Here is a 21,096-nt window from a genome sequence, read left to right as displayed (position 1 = left end):
TGCGGTTTTAAGTGCTAATTGAAGGATCGGATTTCTTCGTGGGTAATTGTTTTGTGGTATATGGTGTGTTTTAGAATTTCTCTTTTTTTTAATACCAAAAGGCTTTCAGGCATAACTATATAGAGTGATATATAAATAATATTCATTTCTCCATTTACTTCCCTAACTGTTTTTGCAAGAATGAATGTGGATTAACATTGTTATCCTTTCCTAACAATTATCTTTCGCTACTCTAGCTAGTTTAGTTCTAAAAGACAGAGCCATTGACAAGGGAAAAAAGGGAACCTTCTCAGATTTTTCAGCTCAGCGGTGGTAATGTTGCACTGAACACTAATGAGGGAACCCCCACTGATTTGCCTGCTTTGTGACTTTTCTATTTCATAATTATTTTTAAAACGCAAAACGACATGAGGTAGCCTAGTCATGTCTCTACAACTTCCTGGTAGCTCCGTTCTTACTGCAGATGGCAATTTGTTCTTGTAACATATATGTCTCTCTGACCATTTTCATCTAATTTGTATGGGTTCTACCATTTCCTTTCTCTCTTTCAGGGACCTTGCTGTGTGTGAGCTAGGGGGTGGCATGACATGCTTGGCTGGGCTCATGGTAGGTCTTTTCTCAATTCCAACCCCATTCAGAGGGAGAAACAAAAGGAAAAATGTTCCAGTGCCTCCAACTGCTGGGTCAGAGAACTGTCAACAGCCTCAGCTGCGGTCAAGCTGCAGAGTCTTGAGAGACCTTCTAGATTGACTTGCTTTCGTATCATATTGATTTTATGGTTGCCTCGATGAGCAGAAACATTTTACCTCCGTGTAGTCAATATCTCTTGTTGTGACATTCCAGGCCACGTACGGTCTGTCTTTCATTGCCTTAGCTGAAGCATTTTTTTTTTCAGATTATAGTCCCATTTGCTAAGATACAGGAATAGCCTGGCGAATCACAGTTGGAGCACCATGATATAGCTGCTAATGTTTTGCCTGCATTATTACACCAACAAACATGATCCAGAGCTCTCGGTAATTAGATTCTTTTGAATTAGATTGGCCATTCAGGAGAGTCGTTCACCATTCTCTGGGTTCTGAGTCATGTATTCAGGAGATATTATGTAGCAGTGCAGTGCATTAGACAAGTTTTTATGTCTCTACAAATAAAAGCATATTGTTACACTGATTGGCATTTGACAAACCTGTCGCTCTTATACAATGTGTCGAGGTTACAGCCCAATGTGCGAGCATGTCAAAGCTCACAAAAAAATTACCCTTACAAAGCCATCTGCCTGCAATGCAAAGTTATATGAAGGGCATCAGGCAGTCAGACAGAAGCAAGCTGAAAGGCAGAGTGACAGCCTTGTATGATGGCTCTACTAGATAAACAGAAGCCCGCAAATGAAAGCCTCTCAGAATACCATCATCCGCTGTCACAATGCAATTACGGAACAGAATGATAGCAAGATAGAGGCTCCCGCAAATGGAATGATAAAAGTATTGACTGATTTGATTGAATGATTAAAATAATGCAGACATAAAATGAAAAAAGATTGAAGATTGTTACAGAGAAATAGGTGAGGAAGCATGATACTGAAGGCTTGTCACTCCTGTCTTCACTTCCACACAGACAAGCATATTTGCTCATTGTTTGCTGTGCTCTTTTTTTCAGGTTGCTATTTCTGCAGATGTCAAAGAAGTTCTGTTAACTGATGGAAATGAAAAGGCCATCAAAAGTATCCTTATTCAGATAGAAAACTGGTTTGTTGTGTTCGTTCCTTTTTACTAGCTGAGTAACAATCGATATAAAGACAGACGGCATGGGGTATATTAAGAAAAAGTCCCCACATAAGTAATTAAAAAATAGATGCAAAATATCTTCAACAGAGCTGCAGCTTCCCCCATAATAAATTCCACATTTTCTTCTTTAATTAAAAATATACATGTTGGTATAGAGCAAGTACAGTAGCAAATATTTGCCTTATGGTTGAGTGCTGAAAGATTCCTTGTGTGTAAGCTGCACGTTACAGGAGGTATAGCAGTGAATCAAATCATTAGCTCCCCTTCCCATAGTCATTTTGCAAAAGAAACTAGGTTTGTGGGTGTGGTTTCTTTCTTTCTTTCTTTCTTTTTTTTTTTCTTTCAGATATTCACCTCTTAAAAATGCATAGTATTTGTATATTGTCATAGTGTATTTTGAAATGCATAGTTTCATTATTGCTACAAAGTTATAACTGCCTACCAATTATCCATTTAGTTTGCTTAAACAATTATCAATTTATCATTATTTCTCTCGATGAAAGGAAGATTACAAAACTCCTCTGTCCCTTGTAAAAAATATTTTACTATATTTCTTACATTATTTTATTAGAATAAATTGCTATTATGCCCTCCTAGTATGAACACATAGTTCAGAAAATTGAACTGTACTTTGGCTAAGCAAGAGAATGAGTGAGCATAATTTGTGGCCACATTAAATATCAGCACAGAACAAGAACAGATAGAGAATATTAATAGCCCTTAGAAATTGAGGGGAAAAAAATGGAAGATATCTATTTGCTTTTGTTCTTGGTAATATTTCCATTTGCATGTTAAGCCAGCCTATTTTTTCAGGTTTTGGCCCCACCATCATCAAAATTGTTTAGATTTGAGTTTTTTTATGTACTTGAAGGCTAACATAATGAAAAAAAAAGTTAAACAATGTTGTGGATTAGAAAAATGGCAATCGCTTATGACTGTTAAATCAGGAGACATAACAGTGAAATGGTGCATTATTGTATTTGCTACTACCTCCAAACACTCAGAGGTAACACAGACAACTATAATTGCTTACACTTTCACAAGTTCATGGAAAAAAATAGCCAATCATATCTTTTAAATCTTGAAGGAAGCCTAATCAAAGTTTCCTTTTTCTTGAAAATACAAGTTCTTAGCTGTGTTCCAAGGATTCCTATTTTGCTAAAATATAGCTGATTATGCTCATGGGCTGAGGAGGAAGTACTGATTATTCTGTGCATTTTATACAGCATCTCCTCTCCCTGTCGTTCTTATATGTCATTATGAAGATAAAAAATGTAGGAGAAGAAAAGTGTTTCAAAACTAGCTTAACAAAACAAACAGATGTTTTATGAAAGCATAGTTATTTAACAAAAGGTTATTTTACCCACAGAAAGCTTCAGGTAAGCTCAGTAATCATCAAGTCTGCACATACCTTGCATAGCAGATTCCACAAACATACCTGAACTTTTTTTGTGATTTAGATGTCTTCCATGGTAAAGAAAATCAGTGAGCACTATAAATATTCATCCAGTCTTTGGAATTAAACTAAAGTGCTTTAATTTCTGAAAAAGATACGTTAATATATTCTAATTAGCACACCTTAGTTTTCCACAATATGTTGTAAAATATTTTTTATTTCTGAAAGTCTTGCAAGAAGTCTTCATCTGTATTCACTCAGTGAATCCCCTTCAGAGGAGTGATTGGTAGAAGGCTCTAACAGGAATTTATTTTTCTTTTTTAACATTTGGTTCTCTGAAGGCTCAGCATTCAAAGTGCTTTTATTGTGTTGGATTTTACAATGGGCTTAATATTAGCAGGGTGCCAAAGTGCAGCAGACTAAGAACTTTACAGTGTAGGTGGAATGTATTCTTAAAAGCACACATAATAAAATTTATGTTGCATTTTATGTGTTTCATGGACTTCAGTAGTAATTTTATGATCTGTTTAATGGTAATTTTCTTTTGCATTCTTTTGTATAGTGACCAGCTAGAACAGAAGTTTAGGCTAAATTTAGGTCTGTTTTAGTCACACCAGACTCACAGAAATCAGTAAGAATTTTTAGCGTAATTGGCTTCAAGTGGCGCACACTACACATGATGCATTTCTGCTAATTTTTATTATTGCTGGTGATATTTTTTAATTGTTTAGTGTGCCAAATTAAATTACTGTGGGATAAAATACTGTTTTCTTGTCTAGATTCTGCTTTTCAGGAACAGTGAATGCTTAGTATTGTGCTTTTTATGTAGGTATTATACATTAAAATAATCTTGTTTAAAAATTACTGTTTACATCTTCCCTTTAAATTTCTTAGGAAGCTTAAATTACATGCCAGTCATACTATAATATCCAAAAATTACTTTCCAAAAAGTAAAAGTGGTTGTCAACAAAAAAGAAAAAAATCACTCTCAGAAGCCAGGAAATCACCAAGCAAGCCTGCTAATTATTCTTAATGGGCAAGATGAGCACATTAAGAAACAAATGAATACATCAGTGAAATGTAATTGAAAATCGACCTGGCAATAGTGCATTGCATCTGAGAATCTGCCTTTGTATTATCATCATCATCATAATTATTGTTGTTTTTGTTGTTATCGCTATTCAGTGAGCATAACTAACAGCCTTGCTTTGTGAAGTCTCAAGCTTTCGAGGATTTGATTTTTCTTTTAGTTTTTGACATTTTTCACATTATTCTTCATTTCATACTGGCACGTGAAGTATTGACTATGTATGTTGTGAATATGTTTATTAGGATATGTTATTGAAATATTACAAGCTAAAACAATTGATGAACATGTTAATTTAAAACCATTGTTGTGATTTTAACCACTTCACTGTGAAACACATAGCTATATTTTATATTAATCAGTGCTCTTATGCATGGGGTTTATGGAGGTTTTTAAGTGGATATTATTCTTTAAGTTACTAATCCATTTAAAAGATTTCATTCTAATGCACTGCTTTTGCTTATCATAGATTTTAATCAATTAGCAGATCATTCATGTTGCAAAATCAATGAAATAAAGATGGATGGTCTTGTTTCATTGAAAACTTTATTGTTGACTTTGTTTTATCTAACTTCCTTCATGATCATTTAAATGAAGATAGTATTAAAAAAGAAAAACGTAGATATTTACATTAAATATTGAAGATTTATGTACACAAAATTATCATATTCACCCCTCTTTGAAATTTTGGGTGATATTCATCCAGATACAAATTTTCCAGGTTAGGCCATTTCTACAACAAATTCAACCATGGACATCAACTCCTATTTCTCTAGAACACTGGAAGCATCTATACTCAGACACTTCCAAATCCAAGGATGCGGTTCATTTTTACTAAAAAATTGTCTCCTATTTCAGAGAGGCTGTGTACCTTCTGCCTTAGCTCTGTTTCACACCATGCAATAGTGACTTGCACTGCTGTCCGAAAGCATCAATAATACAAAACATGGTTGCGGTGCACTATAATGGCCATTAAAATATAGTGTATGGATCTTTCAACAGTCCTGGGAAATATAGGTTAGAAATGTCATGTTCAGCCAGAATGCCTGAAGACGTGGGCTTATAAATTATTTTAAAAAGCTAATGTTAACGTGGTTACAACAATTATTAATAGTTTTGCCCAGTTATATAATTTAAGTGCAGTGTAGCTAATTTATCAACACCGTTTCTTCTGCTTCATCATGATTTGCTCCTGGAATTATCTATGCCTTCTTTCTGCTTCACAAGTATTGGCCATTTATTACTACTTCCCAATGCCTATTTTGGAAAAGATTTTAAAAGCATGTCCGAAGTACAGGGATTTGTTTAAACCACTTCTCTATCATTCCATTTCTACTCTTTGGCTTCACAAAATATCAGTTGTCTTTTCTTTCACATTGTTTGGTTAGAGGCTTTTCTAGAATAACTTATCTTAAACAGTCAACAGTGTTAGGAAGGCCCATTATGAGATTTCATCAAGGCAAATAAAAAGATACATTAGTCATTTTTTAAATTAGCCTGACATTAGTGTTCATTTTTCTTAGAAGAGCACTTGCAAAGAAGAATTTGACATATTCTGTGCACCTAGGAACATCCTCCTCATTAGCATCAGATTTCCTGTACCTTAAATAAGAATGAATGATCATTGTCATCTTTATGAAATTTGTCCCTCTATGATAATTTTTGATATCTGAGAGTGAACTGTTCAAACATGTTCACACCGGAAGCCAGTTAATGTTTTCATAGTTCTTTAGTTACTTGCTACATCCTTTCTTTCCAATGGCTACCCAGAAATGATTGGTTATGAAGGTTTTCTTTCCAGGTATAGATTACTGGGCACAGCTCCCTTTGAAACTTTTCACTAACAGCCCTTACTTTGGCCTGCCTGTGTGGCTACCTAAATTTATGACCTGATCTTCCAAACTGAAAGAAGCTGAGACATGAGGCTGAGGAACAGCTACAGTGCCTGTGGTGAAGAAAAGGCATTTCTAACTTTGTACTGTCCTTTATGGCATTTCCAAACCGTTCTCAAGAAAGTAAATGGACTAGAAACTCCCTTGCCTACAGGTGAAGGTGCTCCCAATGTGTGCTGGATTTCATCCAGAGAGAGCCAGGAACAAAAGTACATACCTTGTGGCAGGACTGGAACTCAAAACCATAAGCCTCTGAAACCTCAGCACTGTGATCTAGTGATACAGTTGAAACCGGCACAAACTAAACTACACATTAAGTGAGCATGCCAAGACATTTCTGTTCACCTTGGCAGTAATTCTTATATTTGTAAATAATAGTTATTTTTAAATGTATGTAAAATATGGGAAAACTTTTACAGCTTCCTCTATATCTACAGCGCTAGCAATTTTGTAAATGGAAACATTAATAAAAGAACGGTTGACAGAGTTAGGCAACAAGAGCAAGTGGCTGAGTAGATTTACAGCTGTTGTACCAGAGTAGCGTTGTAAAATTTATGCTTTTGAAAAGAGTGACTATTAGCACAGTTTAAAGATGAAATAGATGCAAGATATTATGAAGGTATTAATGATGTAAAAAAGTATTTTTGGTGATTTTTAATACTGCTCTAGTTTTATGGATAATTCTTAACAAATATGCTACAGATGTAAGTGACATCATCGCAAGAAACCAAACTGCAGGCATATTTAAGGCTCAGAAAGTGTCAAGCTGGTAAGATTCTACCAAAGTGTTTTATGAATTCTCACGAAATTGTTTATTTAATGTAAATGTGAAATGTAATCAAAAGTGTGAATATGTGACATTACTGACACTGACACAAGTATGTATACAGCAAGAGTATGTACCTATCATGAGTTACGTGATGCAAGACAGAAAGTATTCAAAATATATTTGAATTGCTTTTTATCCTACCAAACAAAGTATGATTAATCTTGGTGACATAACCTCCTTTTTAATTAATTGATTTATTTATTTTAATTTACAGAATTTCTCTTCAACTGTGATTCAGTGCCTGATTGAAATTAGGCTGCTTGAGAGTCAATATTACCCATTTTACTGAATACGAGGCTTGAAACAAATGTACCTAAATAACTGGCAGGTTTTATTTCTAAATTTCTCTGAGAATTCAGGGTGGCAATGGACATCACTTGTTCCTGGGGCAGATGTTGTTGGAGCCTTCGTAAAAGGCTTTTGGGCATCCTGTGTGCATAATCAGTATCATGTGTTGCTTGTGCGAGGGTAAATTGGGAGTGTGGGAAGCAGGCACAGTGCTGGGCCCCTTCTCTACTCTTACTTTGTCCTAAAGTGTGGGGCACATTCAGTGTTTTTCTCAAAGTGCACAAGAGCATTGTCTCCAAGTTAGCCCAAAGGCATGCTTTGGAGGGTGAGCACTGTAGAAGTCCAGAGACTTTGGTTTTGGATAATCTCCAAAGCCCTTCCTGTGACACCCTGTAATTGATGCTACTGAAGTTAGTTATTTAAGTATTAATTTTATTGGTCTCCAAGTGTGATAGAGACTGGAAACTGCAAAGAATGTGAAATGGGTTAATCTTTTGTAGTATTTAAAAAGTAAATTGTACAGCTCTTCGTATTTATGGCATAGGGTTATGAATAAGAATGTGCTCAGAGGTGGCTACTGAAGATGAAATAGTGCATTCTTGCATGTGTCTAAATCTCCTTCTCCTTCTCCTTCTCCTTCTCCTTCTCCTTCTCCTTCTCCTCCTTCTCCTTACCTTTTTTTTTTTTTAAAATGATTCTCATTCCAGAAGAAGGGCTCTCAGTCCTTCTCAGAGAGACAAAAATAAAAGTGAAAAAGGGCTAAAACCATCAGAATAAGCTAATTAACATAGAGGGCTAAAACAATACAATTTCAATGGCTATCATTCACATCATTTATTCTATGCTTATGTATCCATAGTGTATAAAGAAGTTCTTTTAAGTGAGCACTTCGGAAAATTCTGCCTTCATTAGGGCATATGTACATATAACTTAGAGAGAGATCTGTGCATCCTGATACTTGCCTGCCAAGTAGACAAGGGCTACATGAGCCCCAGGATAAGTCTTTTAGGTCGTGTGTGCTGAACACTTCTTGTGAGCAACCTCAGATCTGTGCAGTACATCCATCTAGAAGCTTAAATTTTGTAGATTTCCAATTGCCCTCTACTTTGTACAAGATTTCAGATTTCATCCGTTGTCAAGACTTCAAACCTGGTCTTTTAGATATCAATCAAAAGCACATTTTCTACCCTGTCCTCATTTACATTTATCTAATGCTTAAGGTCATTTGTGATCATTTGAGTGTATTTCAGCATATGGAATCAGTGAATAATAGATTTCGGCTTCATGCTGTGAAGAAAGATTGTGTTTTTACAAGACATGATGTTGTTTACTGGGTGTTAATAATCACTAATTAATAAATATCTAGACTTCATAAAATATTGCATTTTAAGGAGTAAAAATGTCAAGTGTTTAACTTATTGAATGCAATAGCATTTGGGTCTTATTTGCATTAAAAATAATTAAATTACAAAATAAAGTGAAATACTGTATCGAAGCCTAAGGTTCTCATAATAAAAACTTAGTTTGATTTTTATTTCTACATTCTTAAGGCTTTTGCAGGTTTATTGTAGCATTGTAGATTCTTATAAAATGTGTTGTTATGACCGTAATCATCTTGCATTTCTTTATGTTATGCACATTAATAGTTGATATCTCATGTAAAAATTAAGGTTTTGCTTAGGTTAGCTATTTGTTAAGTGCTAATAGATGGATCAGTCCTTCAGATTCAGTAATGACATGATGAAGACAGTAACAAAGTTATCTGATCACGTCTAAAGGCCTTGTAAAAAGTTAAAAGGCTGATGTAATATCTGAAATATTACTGTAACCCTGATTCATTTTACCTACAACCCAAAACCTGGGGTTTGCATAAAAAAAAAAGACAAGAAAATGGGATGTTTCATAGGGAAGAATGCAACAACAGCTTGCAGTGATATTAGGTGACTTTTTTTTACATTGATCAGAGCTTGCAGACAAATGAACATAATGATTTATTTAAGTGACATACTGTAACATTAATTTAATCTGGAGAATGCTGTACGTGTTCCTCACCCTGATGTATCATTTAAACAGTGTCCAGTGCAAATTATAATACTATAGCATATAAAAAATAATCGACCCTTCCCACTGCACCTCCATCTCACTTTGGGATCTTGTACCGTTTTTCTTGCACATGGAGTAAAAATTATCTGTATGAGACTCAGTTTACGATATTTCAGACATTCAAATCTAGACTTGGAAAATATGCCAAAAAATGTATGGTACAAAAAGGAGCAATCCGGTATCAGCCAAGACTAGTTTGATTAAGACAACCTGCCATACATTTATTTATTTAGATTTATACAAAATGCAGTAAATGAGCACTTATCTAGCTCTCTGCCAACTCTTGATTATTGTTTAAAAGTACAGTAATGTAAGCCAAACTGGCAGTTTGTCATATTGTGTGTTATAATGTAATAATAGATATTTAGTAAACAGTTTACTTCAGCAATGGCTATACAATTCAAGTTTATTTTTAGCTTCCAGTAGTATGTTCAGAATTTCTTGCTAACACTTACTAGAAAGAGGTACAGTAATGCCACTAAGTTACTAATAATGACTTGCCATAGAAAGGTGAATTGTTAATATCATGTATAAGTTTGATGATTTTATTTTTTTCACATTCTGAAATTATTCTTGAACCACTTTAATATTACACCACAACATAGCATACAAGTTATTATGATAGCATTCTTTGTACCATCAATTGTTTCTACTTTGACATGTATTATATCATTATTTTGAACATATCCACCAACAATTAAATTAGGAATAACAGTCATAAAATCTCTGCTCTTTTTCTTCCTTTTTCATGTGGAAATCTTCCTGAAGTACAGGTTTATGTTGTAGAATTTTGAAAAATAGTTGTTGTTACAGATGTCACAATGGAAAAGCTTTATCAAAAGGAAGGATTTGCAGTATATTCTAAATGTTATCAGACTCTTTTATTCTTATCCAACAAGGAGTTTGTTCACCAAGTTCCTTTGTCTGAGAAGATTAGATGTTCAGAAGAAAATTTGTTTACTTATTACTGATATGGGACCTATAAATTTTAGGCATTAACAACTCTACTGTTTTGCTAAGAGCTGCCCCAGAGAGATTACATTCCACATGAGTGTAAGCAAGTACATACAACAGTGAGAGAAATGCTTATTACATGATGCACTGTTTGAATTGATTAGTAGTAGTGTATCATACATTTAGCTGATCTTGTAGTAAACATTAGAACTCATACCAGGAAAGTATAATGAAGTGACCAAAAGTGACAATTCCTGCTCCTTAAAGGTTAGCAGATGGGTAATCATCTGTTACTGAAGATTTTTGGGTTCCTTACAAATATAAAAATTTACAGACTTCCTGATTTAAGCCTGATAAGAAAAAAAGCCTTTCTAAAGACTAAATTGCACTCGTCATAATAGTAGGATAAGGTCTCAATGACAGAATACTACTACATAGTCCTGATCCCATTCTTATATTAGTTACCCCTTATTCTGTAACTGCCACCATGTGAATATTTTTACCTTTCTGCAGTGTACTTAAGATAAACTAGCTTTCTAACCTTGATTTCAGTGGGTCATGTAACAGGTTCCATCAACATAGGACAGCTTTAATAAAACTCCCTCTATGTTTTCATTCATCAAATTGATGTGTTGCTAAATTCAAACTTTTTGAGACCTATTTATTGAACTAGTTGTGTTTGTCAGCTTAGTTAACCTTAAAGGAGTCCTTTTCTCCGAACTGCTTTTCCAGTCTCCCCATGTAATGTTCCTGCACGCACAACATCTACTGGCAAGGAGGAGGCTGCCAAAAGAATAATTTCCTGCCCTTTGGTTAGAATGAAAACACTCCTGGATCCTGCTATCTTCATTTGATGATTTTATGTATGTGAGAGAAGAAAAAATAAACAGTCCGTCTGTTCATGGCCATTGTGAATTTGTAGCTCCCTGTCACAAAAAATTCAGCTCAGGTGGAGGCCATTCAACACCTCTGATCATACTTGCCATTTTCTATTTCTTTTCCAGTTTCATTCTACTCCTTTTCAGATGAGGGTGAGCAGTACTGCATCTGAAGTATGTGCAAATTATAGATATATGTAGTGGCATAATTATTCTTTCTGTTCCTCTTCTAAAAATGCCTAGCAGTGATTTGCTGTTTGACTACAGTTGAGCACTGAGCTAATAGTTTCATGAAACTCTGTCATAACATGAGGAGCTTCATGGCGATGGTCAGTTTTCTCTACTTCCTTTATGAAGCAAGGATCATTTTTCCCCCTTTCCTCTTTGTATTTATCCACACTGAATTCATCTGCCATTTTATTGTCCAAAATCTCAATTTCATCTTTCTGCAGTTCTTTACAGACTGCTCTTTTCCTTACTGTCTTGAATAGCCTCATAGCAACAGCAAACTTTACCACCTCAGTGCTCATCACTTGTAAACATGTTGAATAAAACAGGTCCCAGGGAAACTCCATTGATTATCTCCCTCCTTTGTGAGAACAGACCATTTACTACTACCTTGTTCCCTGTCTTTTGTTCCATTCTTTAGCCATGCCAGGACTCATCCCATGGCTGTCTACTTTCCTTAAATGTTGTTGGTGAGGGTCTTTGCCAATAGCCTTTTGGAATCAAAAGCAGCCTGTGCTACTCAGATCACCCTTATCTAGATACTCGACCCGTTTGAAGAACTCTTGAAGGTTTGTAAAGCAGGACTGCTTTTTGCAGAAAACATTTTCCATCAAGAAAAGGTTCTGTGGTGAAAATGTCTTCAGTTTCTTCTGCAGCGAACACACAAATAATTAATTTCACCTCTCTGAAATGGTGCCATCCTCTGTGAGTGCTCACTCTAAAACCAGACTGTTAGGTGGCAGGAAGATTTATAATGAAAGAAAGAGTACAATCATTCTTAGCCTGCCTAATTTTATTATTTTACTTAATTTTCCAAGTTCATGGTCCTTTCTTCATTTGTATGCAACTTCAGCTTTTGCAGGTATTATATCATGTTTCTCATAACTTTTAACTCTTTACTGTTTGGCAATACCAGCTGACTTTCAACAACTTCCAAGCCTCTGCTATTTGTGTATTTCACCCATTTGTGTTGACATAATAAAATTGCAATTTGTTTTAAATCACATTGTAACTTTGTCTTTCATCTTTATATGACCAGGTAAAAATATATGAAGAGAAAAAAAGCAAAAAATTAGCAAGCTTTGTTGTGAAATTTCTGTAAGTTTGGAAGAAAAGGGACAGAAAAGCTAGATACTATCCAAAAGTATAGCATGACATTATTTTAAATAGTTCTTGGTTAAATGTTTTGCTGTATTTTATTCTGGTCTATTCTTAGCTTTAAAAACATCATTTGGGTAAAGCTGTTCCTCTTATACCCTCTTGGACTGGACAGGAAGTCTAGAAGGAGACCACTGATATAAGAAAACTTGTGTCTTTCTACTCAGGGCTTTAAAGGAAAATGTCCGTGTGATGTTAGAATCTTATTTATTTATTTATTTATTTATTTATTTCATTCCTATGCCCTTTTGTGTATCCATAATTTTAGCCAACCTTTACATTGTGTTTCCTGATTCATGTTGTTACCAGTATACCTTTGTCTACCCTTCCTTATCTACCTTGGCTCTACCTTAATAGACAACCATCAAATACATTTTGCACACTTTCAGTAAGCTATCTCCTTCACAGGAGATATCTTTGCCACAGATATAGGAAAATTGGGACAAACTTTTAATTTTGACAAAATAATGCTTGTAGTGTCATCTTGGCTGATTTCATTAATGTTCTGCTAATATGCAGTTATTCAAACACGAACCATGATATTGAAAACGAAAAAGATTCAGGAAAGAGACATGAGTGAATCAGGATTTGGAAATTAGAGAGTTAAAGATCTCTGTTTACTTAACTTGTCAAAGAAATGACTTGATTGTTGAGAAATGAATTGATTTTGATCAGAAAGTCTCATGTGGAGAAAAAAAATCTTTAATAAAAGATCACTCCTCAATCTAGCTTACAAGTACCTAACAAGATGTAGAAATTGAAGCTCGACAAATTCAGTCTGAAAAAAATGAGATTTGACAGAGAATGATAGTTAATTAGAACATCTTTCTATAGGAAGTGGTAGTTTCTTAAACAGTGAATGTATTTAAATCAAGTTGGATGTCTTTCTGAAATGTGTATTAATTTACCGAGATATCTGGTCTTGATGTAGGAATTTGAAATCTTAGATGATTATAACAGACCATTTTGCCCTCAGAATCTAAGCACCGCTGAATGACATCCCCTCTGCTCTTTTTAATTTTTCCCCCATTCAGTCCTTCTGGACCTGCTTGGTTCACTTCATCTTTTTTTTTTTTTTTTTTCCTTTTTTTTCCTTCTTATTCCCTTGATTATCTTCCATGTATTCATGGATGGACTATTTTCCATAGGGCAAGAAAACATCTTCTTTTCCTTCATATTTTTACTCAAAACCAGTTTTTACAGAGCTTTCATTCACTCATCATACATAGTCGTGCTGCATATGCTTATGCTGTCTTGCTTTTTGAAATGACTATATCATAATAAAATATATCAGTCTGAATTAGAATGTGAGAACCATCCATTTTGTACATAATGCACCACATGACCCTTGCTAAAAACTCCTAAATAAAGAATTATTTAGAATGTGTTGATGTAGAGGATGGAAAGGAAAAGGCAAATGCACACCTTTTTATTATTATTATTGTTAACTTTTTAATGCAAGATATTCTCCTTTCTTTGAAAAAATTAATCACACGTGCTGAATGATGGCTTGTGGTGTGTCTACAAAATGAAAAACGTTATTCTGTAACAGTTGTATTTGGATGCAGTGTATTTATTATGTCCCAAAATTTTAGTAGCAGCAGAAGCATGAGTGTTACATTTGTTATTTTTGATGACGTATAACTGTAATGTTCCTGTCTGAATTTTAGAAAAATATGTAGTTGAGGTGCTCTTAGAATGAGGACTAAGGGAAGCAAATAACTTAGTTATCCACTTTTGAAAGGCAACTTCTGGGCAGGAAAACCAAGATTGTTGCTTTTGGTGTGTTTTTCTTTCTTTCTTTCTTTCTTTCTTTCTTTCTTTCTTTCTTTCTTTCTTTCTTTCCTTCTTTCTTTCTTTCTTTCTTTCTTTCTTTCTTTCTCTTTTCTTCCTTCCTTCCTTCCTTCCTTCCTGTTTGTTTGTTTTTAATTTATATTACTACATTAATGTGATGGAGCTTCACCATGAGTTGTTGTACCATGCACTGTATGAACATAGTGGAAAAAGGCAATTTCTGTTAGAGAGTCTGTGGTCTAAGACCAGAGATGGATATCATGAGGAAGGATGACAAGGATACCTGTGTAGTCAGTGCGATAGACAAAAAGGATGAGGCACAAGAGCAGCCTAACCTCTTTCCAGTTTTTGTAGGCACTATTTTAAAGGGGAGTTTCAAGGATAATGGAGTAAGTTTGTGTCTGTTCATGACAGAGTGGAAGAAATTTATTGAAGGTCCTGTTTTGAAAATCTAGGCTTTTTTTGAATGTCTGTTTTTTTGAAAATGTCTAGGCTGACATTAAATAAGGAACTTGTCCTTTTAATACTGAATGAGAGATAATAAATAGGGAAGTGAACTGTTGTGGTGTTTGGAAGAAAACACTTGCAACTTACCTGGAGGAGTACAAAGAGAAAAGTGAAAAGATCAGGGTTATAGGCAAGAAAAACAATCTTTGCCTACTGAATAAATATTAATTGGGCAAGACTGCATTTTTCAAGACAGAACAATATTGTGATGTTAAGATGTTAATGACGATGACATGGTTAAAGAGTTAAAGTTGAGTGTGTAGATAGGAAACTTCTTAGGGAAGTTATACGAAGAGAATTGACAAAATGTAAACAGAGTTGAGGTTTACAAATATAGAGGAAGGTCGAAACTAAATCTAGATTACAGATTGGAATTAATGGTTATGTCCAAAGGGATCAAGAAAAAGAGGTAAGAATTAAATTACTCCAAAATTATTGGAAATGTGGGTATTTTCCTTCAGTAATTCTACATATTGCGTTCAAACTGTTTAGAAGTGTGCGAGGAGATGGAGAGTGATTGATGTTGGGTACTTGTTCAAAGTTTAACCTTGGTGTCTTGCTACTTGGTATACTCTGTAAGGAATGAAGTAATGAATAACAAGACAGAACAAAGTGAGGCAGTGAAGGTAAGAAAGGCAGGAGGTGGAAGTAGATGGAGAAATAAGAGCAATTTCATGAGAAAATAATAATGGGGAAATGATAGCTGGCGAACTTGCAAGACTCTTCAGAGGAGTTGTAATGACAGGCATATACGTCACCTCTGTCACTAATTAAAATTCATCTTTTTGATCTTTATACAAAATTGAGGAATCTCAAACAAAGATCAAGGTGTGGAGAAACATTCTGGTGATGCCTTTTGTTAATGTGTTAATGAACTTCCTCGGTTAATGTCATAGAAAAAGTCATATAAATCCCCAGACAAAATCTTTTACCTGAACCTGTATACATACCAATGATAATGCTTTTCAAAAACTGAAACCTAAATTAAAATATGAAAAGAAGAGGTGGGTAGATAGGGGTTCTTGGTAGCTGCTCATCTGCTAACTGGGGCAATTTTTTAAAAATCTTTGTTACAACTATTAATATGTACTGAAGCAAGGCAGGCTTTTGTGTCTTTTGTCCTCTCTTTGAATTTTGATTTTTTGTCTTTATTTGCACAATGACTCTTTTGCTAACTTGAGAGGTACTCTAACCTATGCCATTCATCTCAAAAACATCTCAAAGGGACTTGGAAATGTTTCAAGTTTCTATTATCTGAGACTTAACCTGTGTTTTCTTATGTAAGTTACCTACCTAGACACACTGGGAAGACAACCATTGAATAACAGAAGTTGAATAAAAATAGTAATGAGGAATTTGTATGAGAAATGAAAACCTGGTAAAATCAGGCAAAATCTTTTGTTGTAGATTGCTGCGATGCTTCACTAGTGTAAGAAAAAGAGTGTTGACATTTGTTGGGCTATCCTCCATAAATTAGAATTACTGTACAGGGGAAGTGTGCGGTCTTGGCTGCCATAAACGCCCTTGCAACATTTGCCTTTTTTGTTTGTTTGTTTGTTTATTTTTATTTTTTTCCTTTTTTCTTTGAAATACAAGAGGACATTGGGGTAAATTGGTAGTACATAAAGAAAAGATGCTCTTTTTTCAGTCTCTGTTTCCTTAGTTGATCTTTTTGTTCTATTATCATTACAATTCTTTTTATGTTGACCCTAATCACATTCTCTGGCTTACTTGGTAATTTAAAAGATAAATCAGGAAAAAAAAAAGGTAAGAAAGAAAGAAAGAAAGATGCTTTGATTCCTTTTTTTTTTTTAAATGAATTTCTTGCATTAGAATGGTGTAAGATTGACAGCCTAGGAAACTAAAGCATCAGTACATATTTTCTCAGACTATTTTGATAGTATGCTTTATCCCTGACCTAGAAAAGCCACCTCAGTGTGTGAGAGGATAGTTCATTCGCCATAGCTCATTTCAGTCCTTGTCCTTTTTGCTAGGACTGCCATCAAGATTGCTAATTATAGTAATAGGTTTGTGACGTGGGTACTTTTCCTCTGAAAACTGGTCAAATTCATTTGATACAGGCCATAAAGCAGCCATTAGTGGGTACCAAGTTTTAGTCACCATCAGCTTGGCTTAACAACAGTAGACACGCTAACAGTACTGTATTTCCAGTTGTCTTTCCTTCACATCCTGTTTTATTTTTTAATGTTCTTGTTATAGCCAAAAAAGCCCCCACGCTATTTTCTATTTGCAGTTGGTTTCAGACCCTTTTCTTCTGAAACCAAATTGCTAGTTTTCAATGTCATGAAACAAGTTATAAAAGTTAAATAAGCCAGCACAAAATAAAAGTGAAGAGTGGACTTTATACACCTTAAATATGTTATTAAAAATAGTAATAAAAAATTGAAGGTGTAGCTTAGACAGAAATTGAGTGAATAGTACACTTTCTGAACTTACAAAATAATTTCAACTGTTAGTACTGTAGCATCTTCCCTCAAAAGAAAGATATAAAAATATTATAGCTTTAAAACTTCTTATTTTGCTGGAAACAAAGTTGAAAATAAATATTCTGAAGCTTCAGAAACTTTGTTTTTCTGTCCAAATTTGAACTCTCACTCTTATCTACTTGTGTTCATGATGACCACCCAAAGACTTCAGAGAGACTGAAAAAACAACCCTACAGAAATCTTCTGCTCATGCTTCCCAGTTCTTTGGCACCAAGATCCTTATGTTAATATCAATTCCTACTTCTTATTCATTATTTAATAACTACTAAATAAAATCTGAATTTCGCTATTTCTGAAAATAGTCCATTTTATAATTTACTATCATTGGAAAAAGAACAAGAGGAAAATATTACCAAGGCTTGCATTTTTTCATGGTGGCTCTCAACACAATACTGGCAACTGAAAAGACATTTTGTGGCATGGCATTGTTTCACTTTATTTCTGTTTTTTTAGAGGAAACCTTATAAAGACTGAGATTTTTGGGTTTCTGTTGCTAACACTTTCTGGGTTTCCTAGCGGTGTTTTTCTTTAAATTGAAATGCAGTTAACTCTTATTTCATGGTTCCTTGGTTCATGGTTCCATGGTTCCATGGTTCATTTCAGGACTGACCACGAAGTCCAAGAGTCACATCCTCGGTAATCCCTGGAAGAAATATTGTTACTTACTCTCTTACTACATATAGATAAATGCATTTAGATACACATACATACATCTTCACTTTTCTCAGAGGTTTTACAATATCAGTTGGTTTTGCTGTACTTCAGATTCAGGAATTGTATTTAGATTATGGGAAATGTTATTGATAGTTGATGTATTTATACACGTTCCGACTCTGATTCACTACTTTCATCAGTCCTAGAATTGAAAATAATTGATTCAGATTCAGTATAAGGCTGATTCTGACATCAGTGTTAATGACGTAATAATGCTGATTCTGAGCAGAATTATTTCTGATTCCCTAATATGTGGGGGCATGTCTGCTTTACAGGTATAGATGCAGATGTGTGACTAGTGTTCGTGCAAATTCATGGAAGCATTAAACATACAAGAGTATAGATAGGGTAACCCAGAGTTAACTACCTAAACAATTTCTGAAGTTGCAGCTTCGTGTACCCTAGATGTGCTTCACTTACTAGTCATACTTGAACTTGTCTAAAGATAGTGAGGATAAATATATATAGCTGGTAGTTGCATCTTTCCCATCAACGTACATACATCCTGAGTGAGATCAGAATGACTTCTGTTGTGTTATTTATTTTATAGAAATTATCTTTAGTTTACATGGATTTTTCTTTTCCTTTTGAAAGTTAATGGCAAAGTTGAATTTCAAAATCTTGTGTGCAAATTTATCACTGGCCTCTGTATAATTATTGTCTGTTCAGGAATACAGCTGTACTGGAACTAGAGATCAACACCAGCCCTGGTGCCAGATCAGGAAAATGGTGGAAAACTGGCTTATGGCTGGATGTGGGGCCCTGAGCTCTCTCCTTGTAGCAGTGTGCATGACAGTCACTTTGCACCACTGCTCATGCTCCTGGCAACTCATCTACTGCAGATTGTGCTCAGCATTATGGTTTCTGAGCTTTTGGCTATCTGCACCATGTCCTCTGTGCCTACAGTGGGTGTGCACAGAAAATGCTGTGTTCTGGATGCTCAGTGGGAACCTGACAGTAACATGACAGTAACATTTTTTTTTTTTTTCCCAGGAGATGGCACCTGTGCTGCCTCCCAAACTGCATGTGTGAAGTATAGTAAATATATGGGTTAAAAAATCATAATTCAAATCCCTGTAGTGGTACTGATCAGATCTCTGTTTCTGCAGCAATGAGAACCAAAGGTGGCCTTTTAAAGCTCACAGTTCATCTACCAATTTCCAGTTCTGCTTCAGGATTCTTAAAATATTAGAGTGCGTGCTTTAAACCCACAAAACTTACCTTTACCTAATTTTCACCATTCTAACCTAAGTTTCCACGGAAACAGGGTTGAAAAAGCCACTGGTAGCCAGCAGGCAGCCAGCAGCTGAGAGTGAGAACTCTCCTTTGTCACTTTCCACTACTGGATGCCTGCTGCGTGCCAGTGTGCAAAGCTACCTAGGCTTCTAAAATCTGGAATACTTTCAATTTGAGGGGGAAAAATTAAATTAATCTATTCTTTTCTCTCTTTGGATTGTCACAGTAAATTCCAGGAGGGCAAATGGGCTAATGAGTCCAAATCTGTTCAGATACACTGAGACCCACATAATCAAAGCTTTCCCAACCCATTGGGCCTCTCCTTTCGTAATTTCCGTCTTTTAAAAGCATTATCCCTCAAATTTTGTCTGTGCATATAAACAGGCATGTACTAGTACCTTAATTCTCTGTGGGTCTATTTCTATCAATCTATATGTTTACCAACATTTTGCATATAGTTCAGACAATGTAAAAAATTTTCCTTTTTTTCCTGCATACTTAAGGAACATTTTTGAATGAACATATTATAACTGATCCTCGGTTAAATATTAGGAGTAGTATGTGAATGGAGACGGCTTTTAACCAGAAGTAGATTATAGCTGCGGGAAGACTAAAGGGTCTATTTGGTCAAGACTCATACAAAACTGAGATAAGCATGCACAACCTGACAAGATCAGATTAGACCCTTCCCCCACAAGTGCTTTTCCCATAAATATTTATCTACTTTCTAATATAAATAACCAGGAAATGAAAAAGAAGGATAAATTTATTTTTATATTATTATTTTTTTAAAATAGCCTAGAAATAGAAATGCAGCTTCAAATCTTCGAGGTAATGATATTTTAAGTATGCAGTACATTCCAACACTGGTTTGCTGTTTTTTAAGAGGGAGTCAAGCAATGAAATTCTTCGTTGCAGCTATATAAATCGGTCGCATTTATAAACAAACAAGAACTTTGCACATATGTGCATTTTTGCCTGTTACTAGATATCTTAGAATTAAATAACTTATCACCTATGAGAGAATAGGTGTTGACAGAGTCAGCACTGCTGTATTTTTAAGCTTGCCTGAGGCGACATTGCTGGCACTGGAGTTAAGCTTGGCATTCTTTCGCCCTGTCCCTCCTCCCCCAAGCCCAAGTGAATGCTCACTTCATCAATGAGAAACACAACCGGCTCGCCTGCCAGATGTAATGGAGAGCCATGAAATCACATCTGGTCTGCAAATTTGTATTGCACTCAGGTTGTCAATACTTGGGCTTCGCTTCCTCATGCAGTGGTGTTAAGGGGTAAAAATCGGAGGCTGTACAGGTGCCACTAACTCAGAAATGAATGTTGGTGATCCACTCACGAGAACCTGTGTGGATTGCCTTTCTAATATAATAAAAAGGGGGCTCTTTACCTTTGAGATTTAAAACCTAAAAAATGTGCAGAATAATATTTTTACATTCATCTTTGAAATTAACAAATGTATACTTTTAAAAACACTTCTGTGTCACGTAAGAATAATATTAATACTTTAAAAATCTCAAGATGAAAAATGTAAGCCTTTTTTTTCTTTTTTCTTCTTTTTTTTTTAAATCTTTTTTTCCTCTAGCATTTTACGATGGGATAATGAGACAGATGTCTCTCAACTGGAAGGACATTTTGACATTGTTATGTGTGCAGACTGGTAAGTACATAAAAATCATAAAACTCATGTTAGAAAAATAGCTTTGCTGGAGTAATTGTACTGTGCTGC

At 35.0% G+C, this 21,096-nt stretch overlaps 1 protein-coding gene across 2 annotated transcripts in view; it reads left to right on the top strand.

Moving 5' to 3' along the window:
• The window catches only part of CAMKMT (calmodulin-lysine N-methyltransferase), a 225,598-nt gene that overhangs the window by 182,405 nt on the left and 22,097 nt on the right, over positions 1–21,096 (top strand). For both annotated transcript variants that reach the window (XM_040554219.1, XM_040554220.1), the window contains exons 5-8: positions 552–606; positions 1,657–1,720; positions 6,862–6,928; positions 20,953–21,027. In XM_040554219.1, coding sequence (XP_040410153.1) covers positions 552–606; positions 1,657–1,720; positions 6,862–6,928; positions 20,953–21,027 — 261 coding nt within the window. The remainder of the gene's footprint in view (positions 1–551; positions 607–1,656; positions 1,721–6,861; positions 6,929–20,952; positions 21,028–21,096) is intronic.

This window comes from Cygnus olor, chromosome 3 (assembly GCF_009769625.2).
Source record: "Cygnus olor isolate bCygOlo1 chromosome 3, bCygOlo1.pri.v2, whole genome shotgun sequence".
NCBI classification, from domain to species: Eukaryota; Metazoa; Chordata; class Aves; order Anseriformes; family Anatidae; genus Cygnus; species Cygnus olor.
Note: the sequence above shows the minus strand (reverse complement) of the source record. Positions and strands in the feature narration are given on the sequence as shown.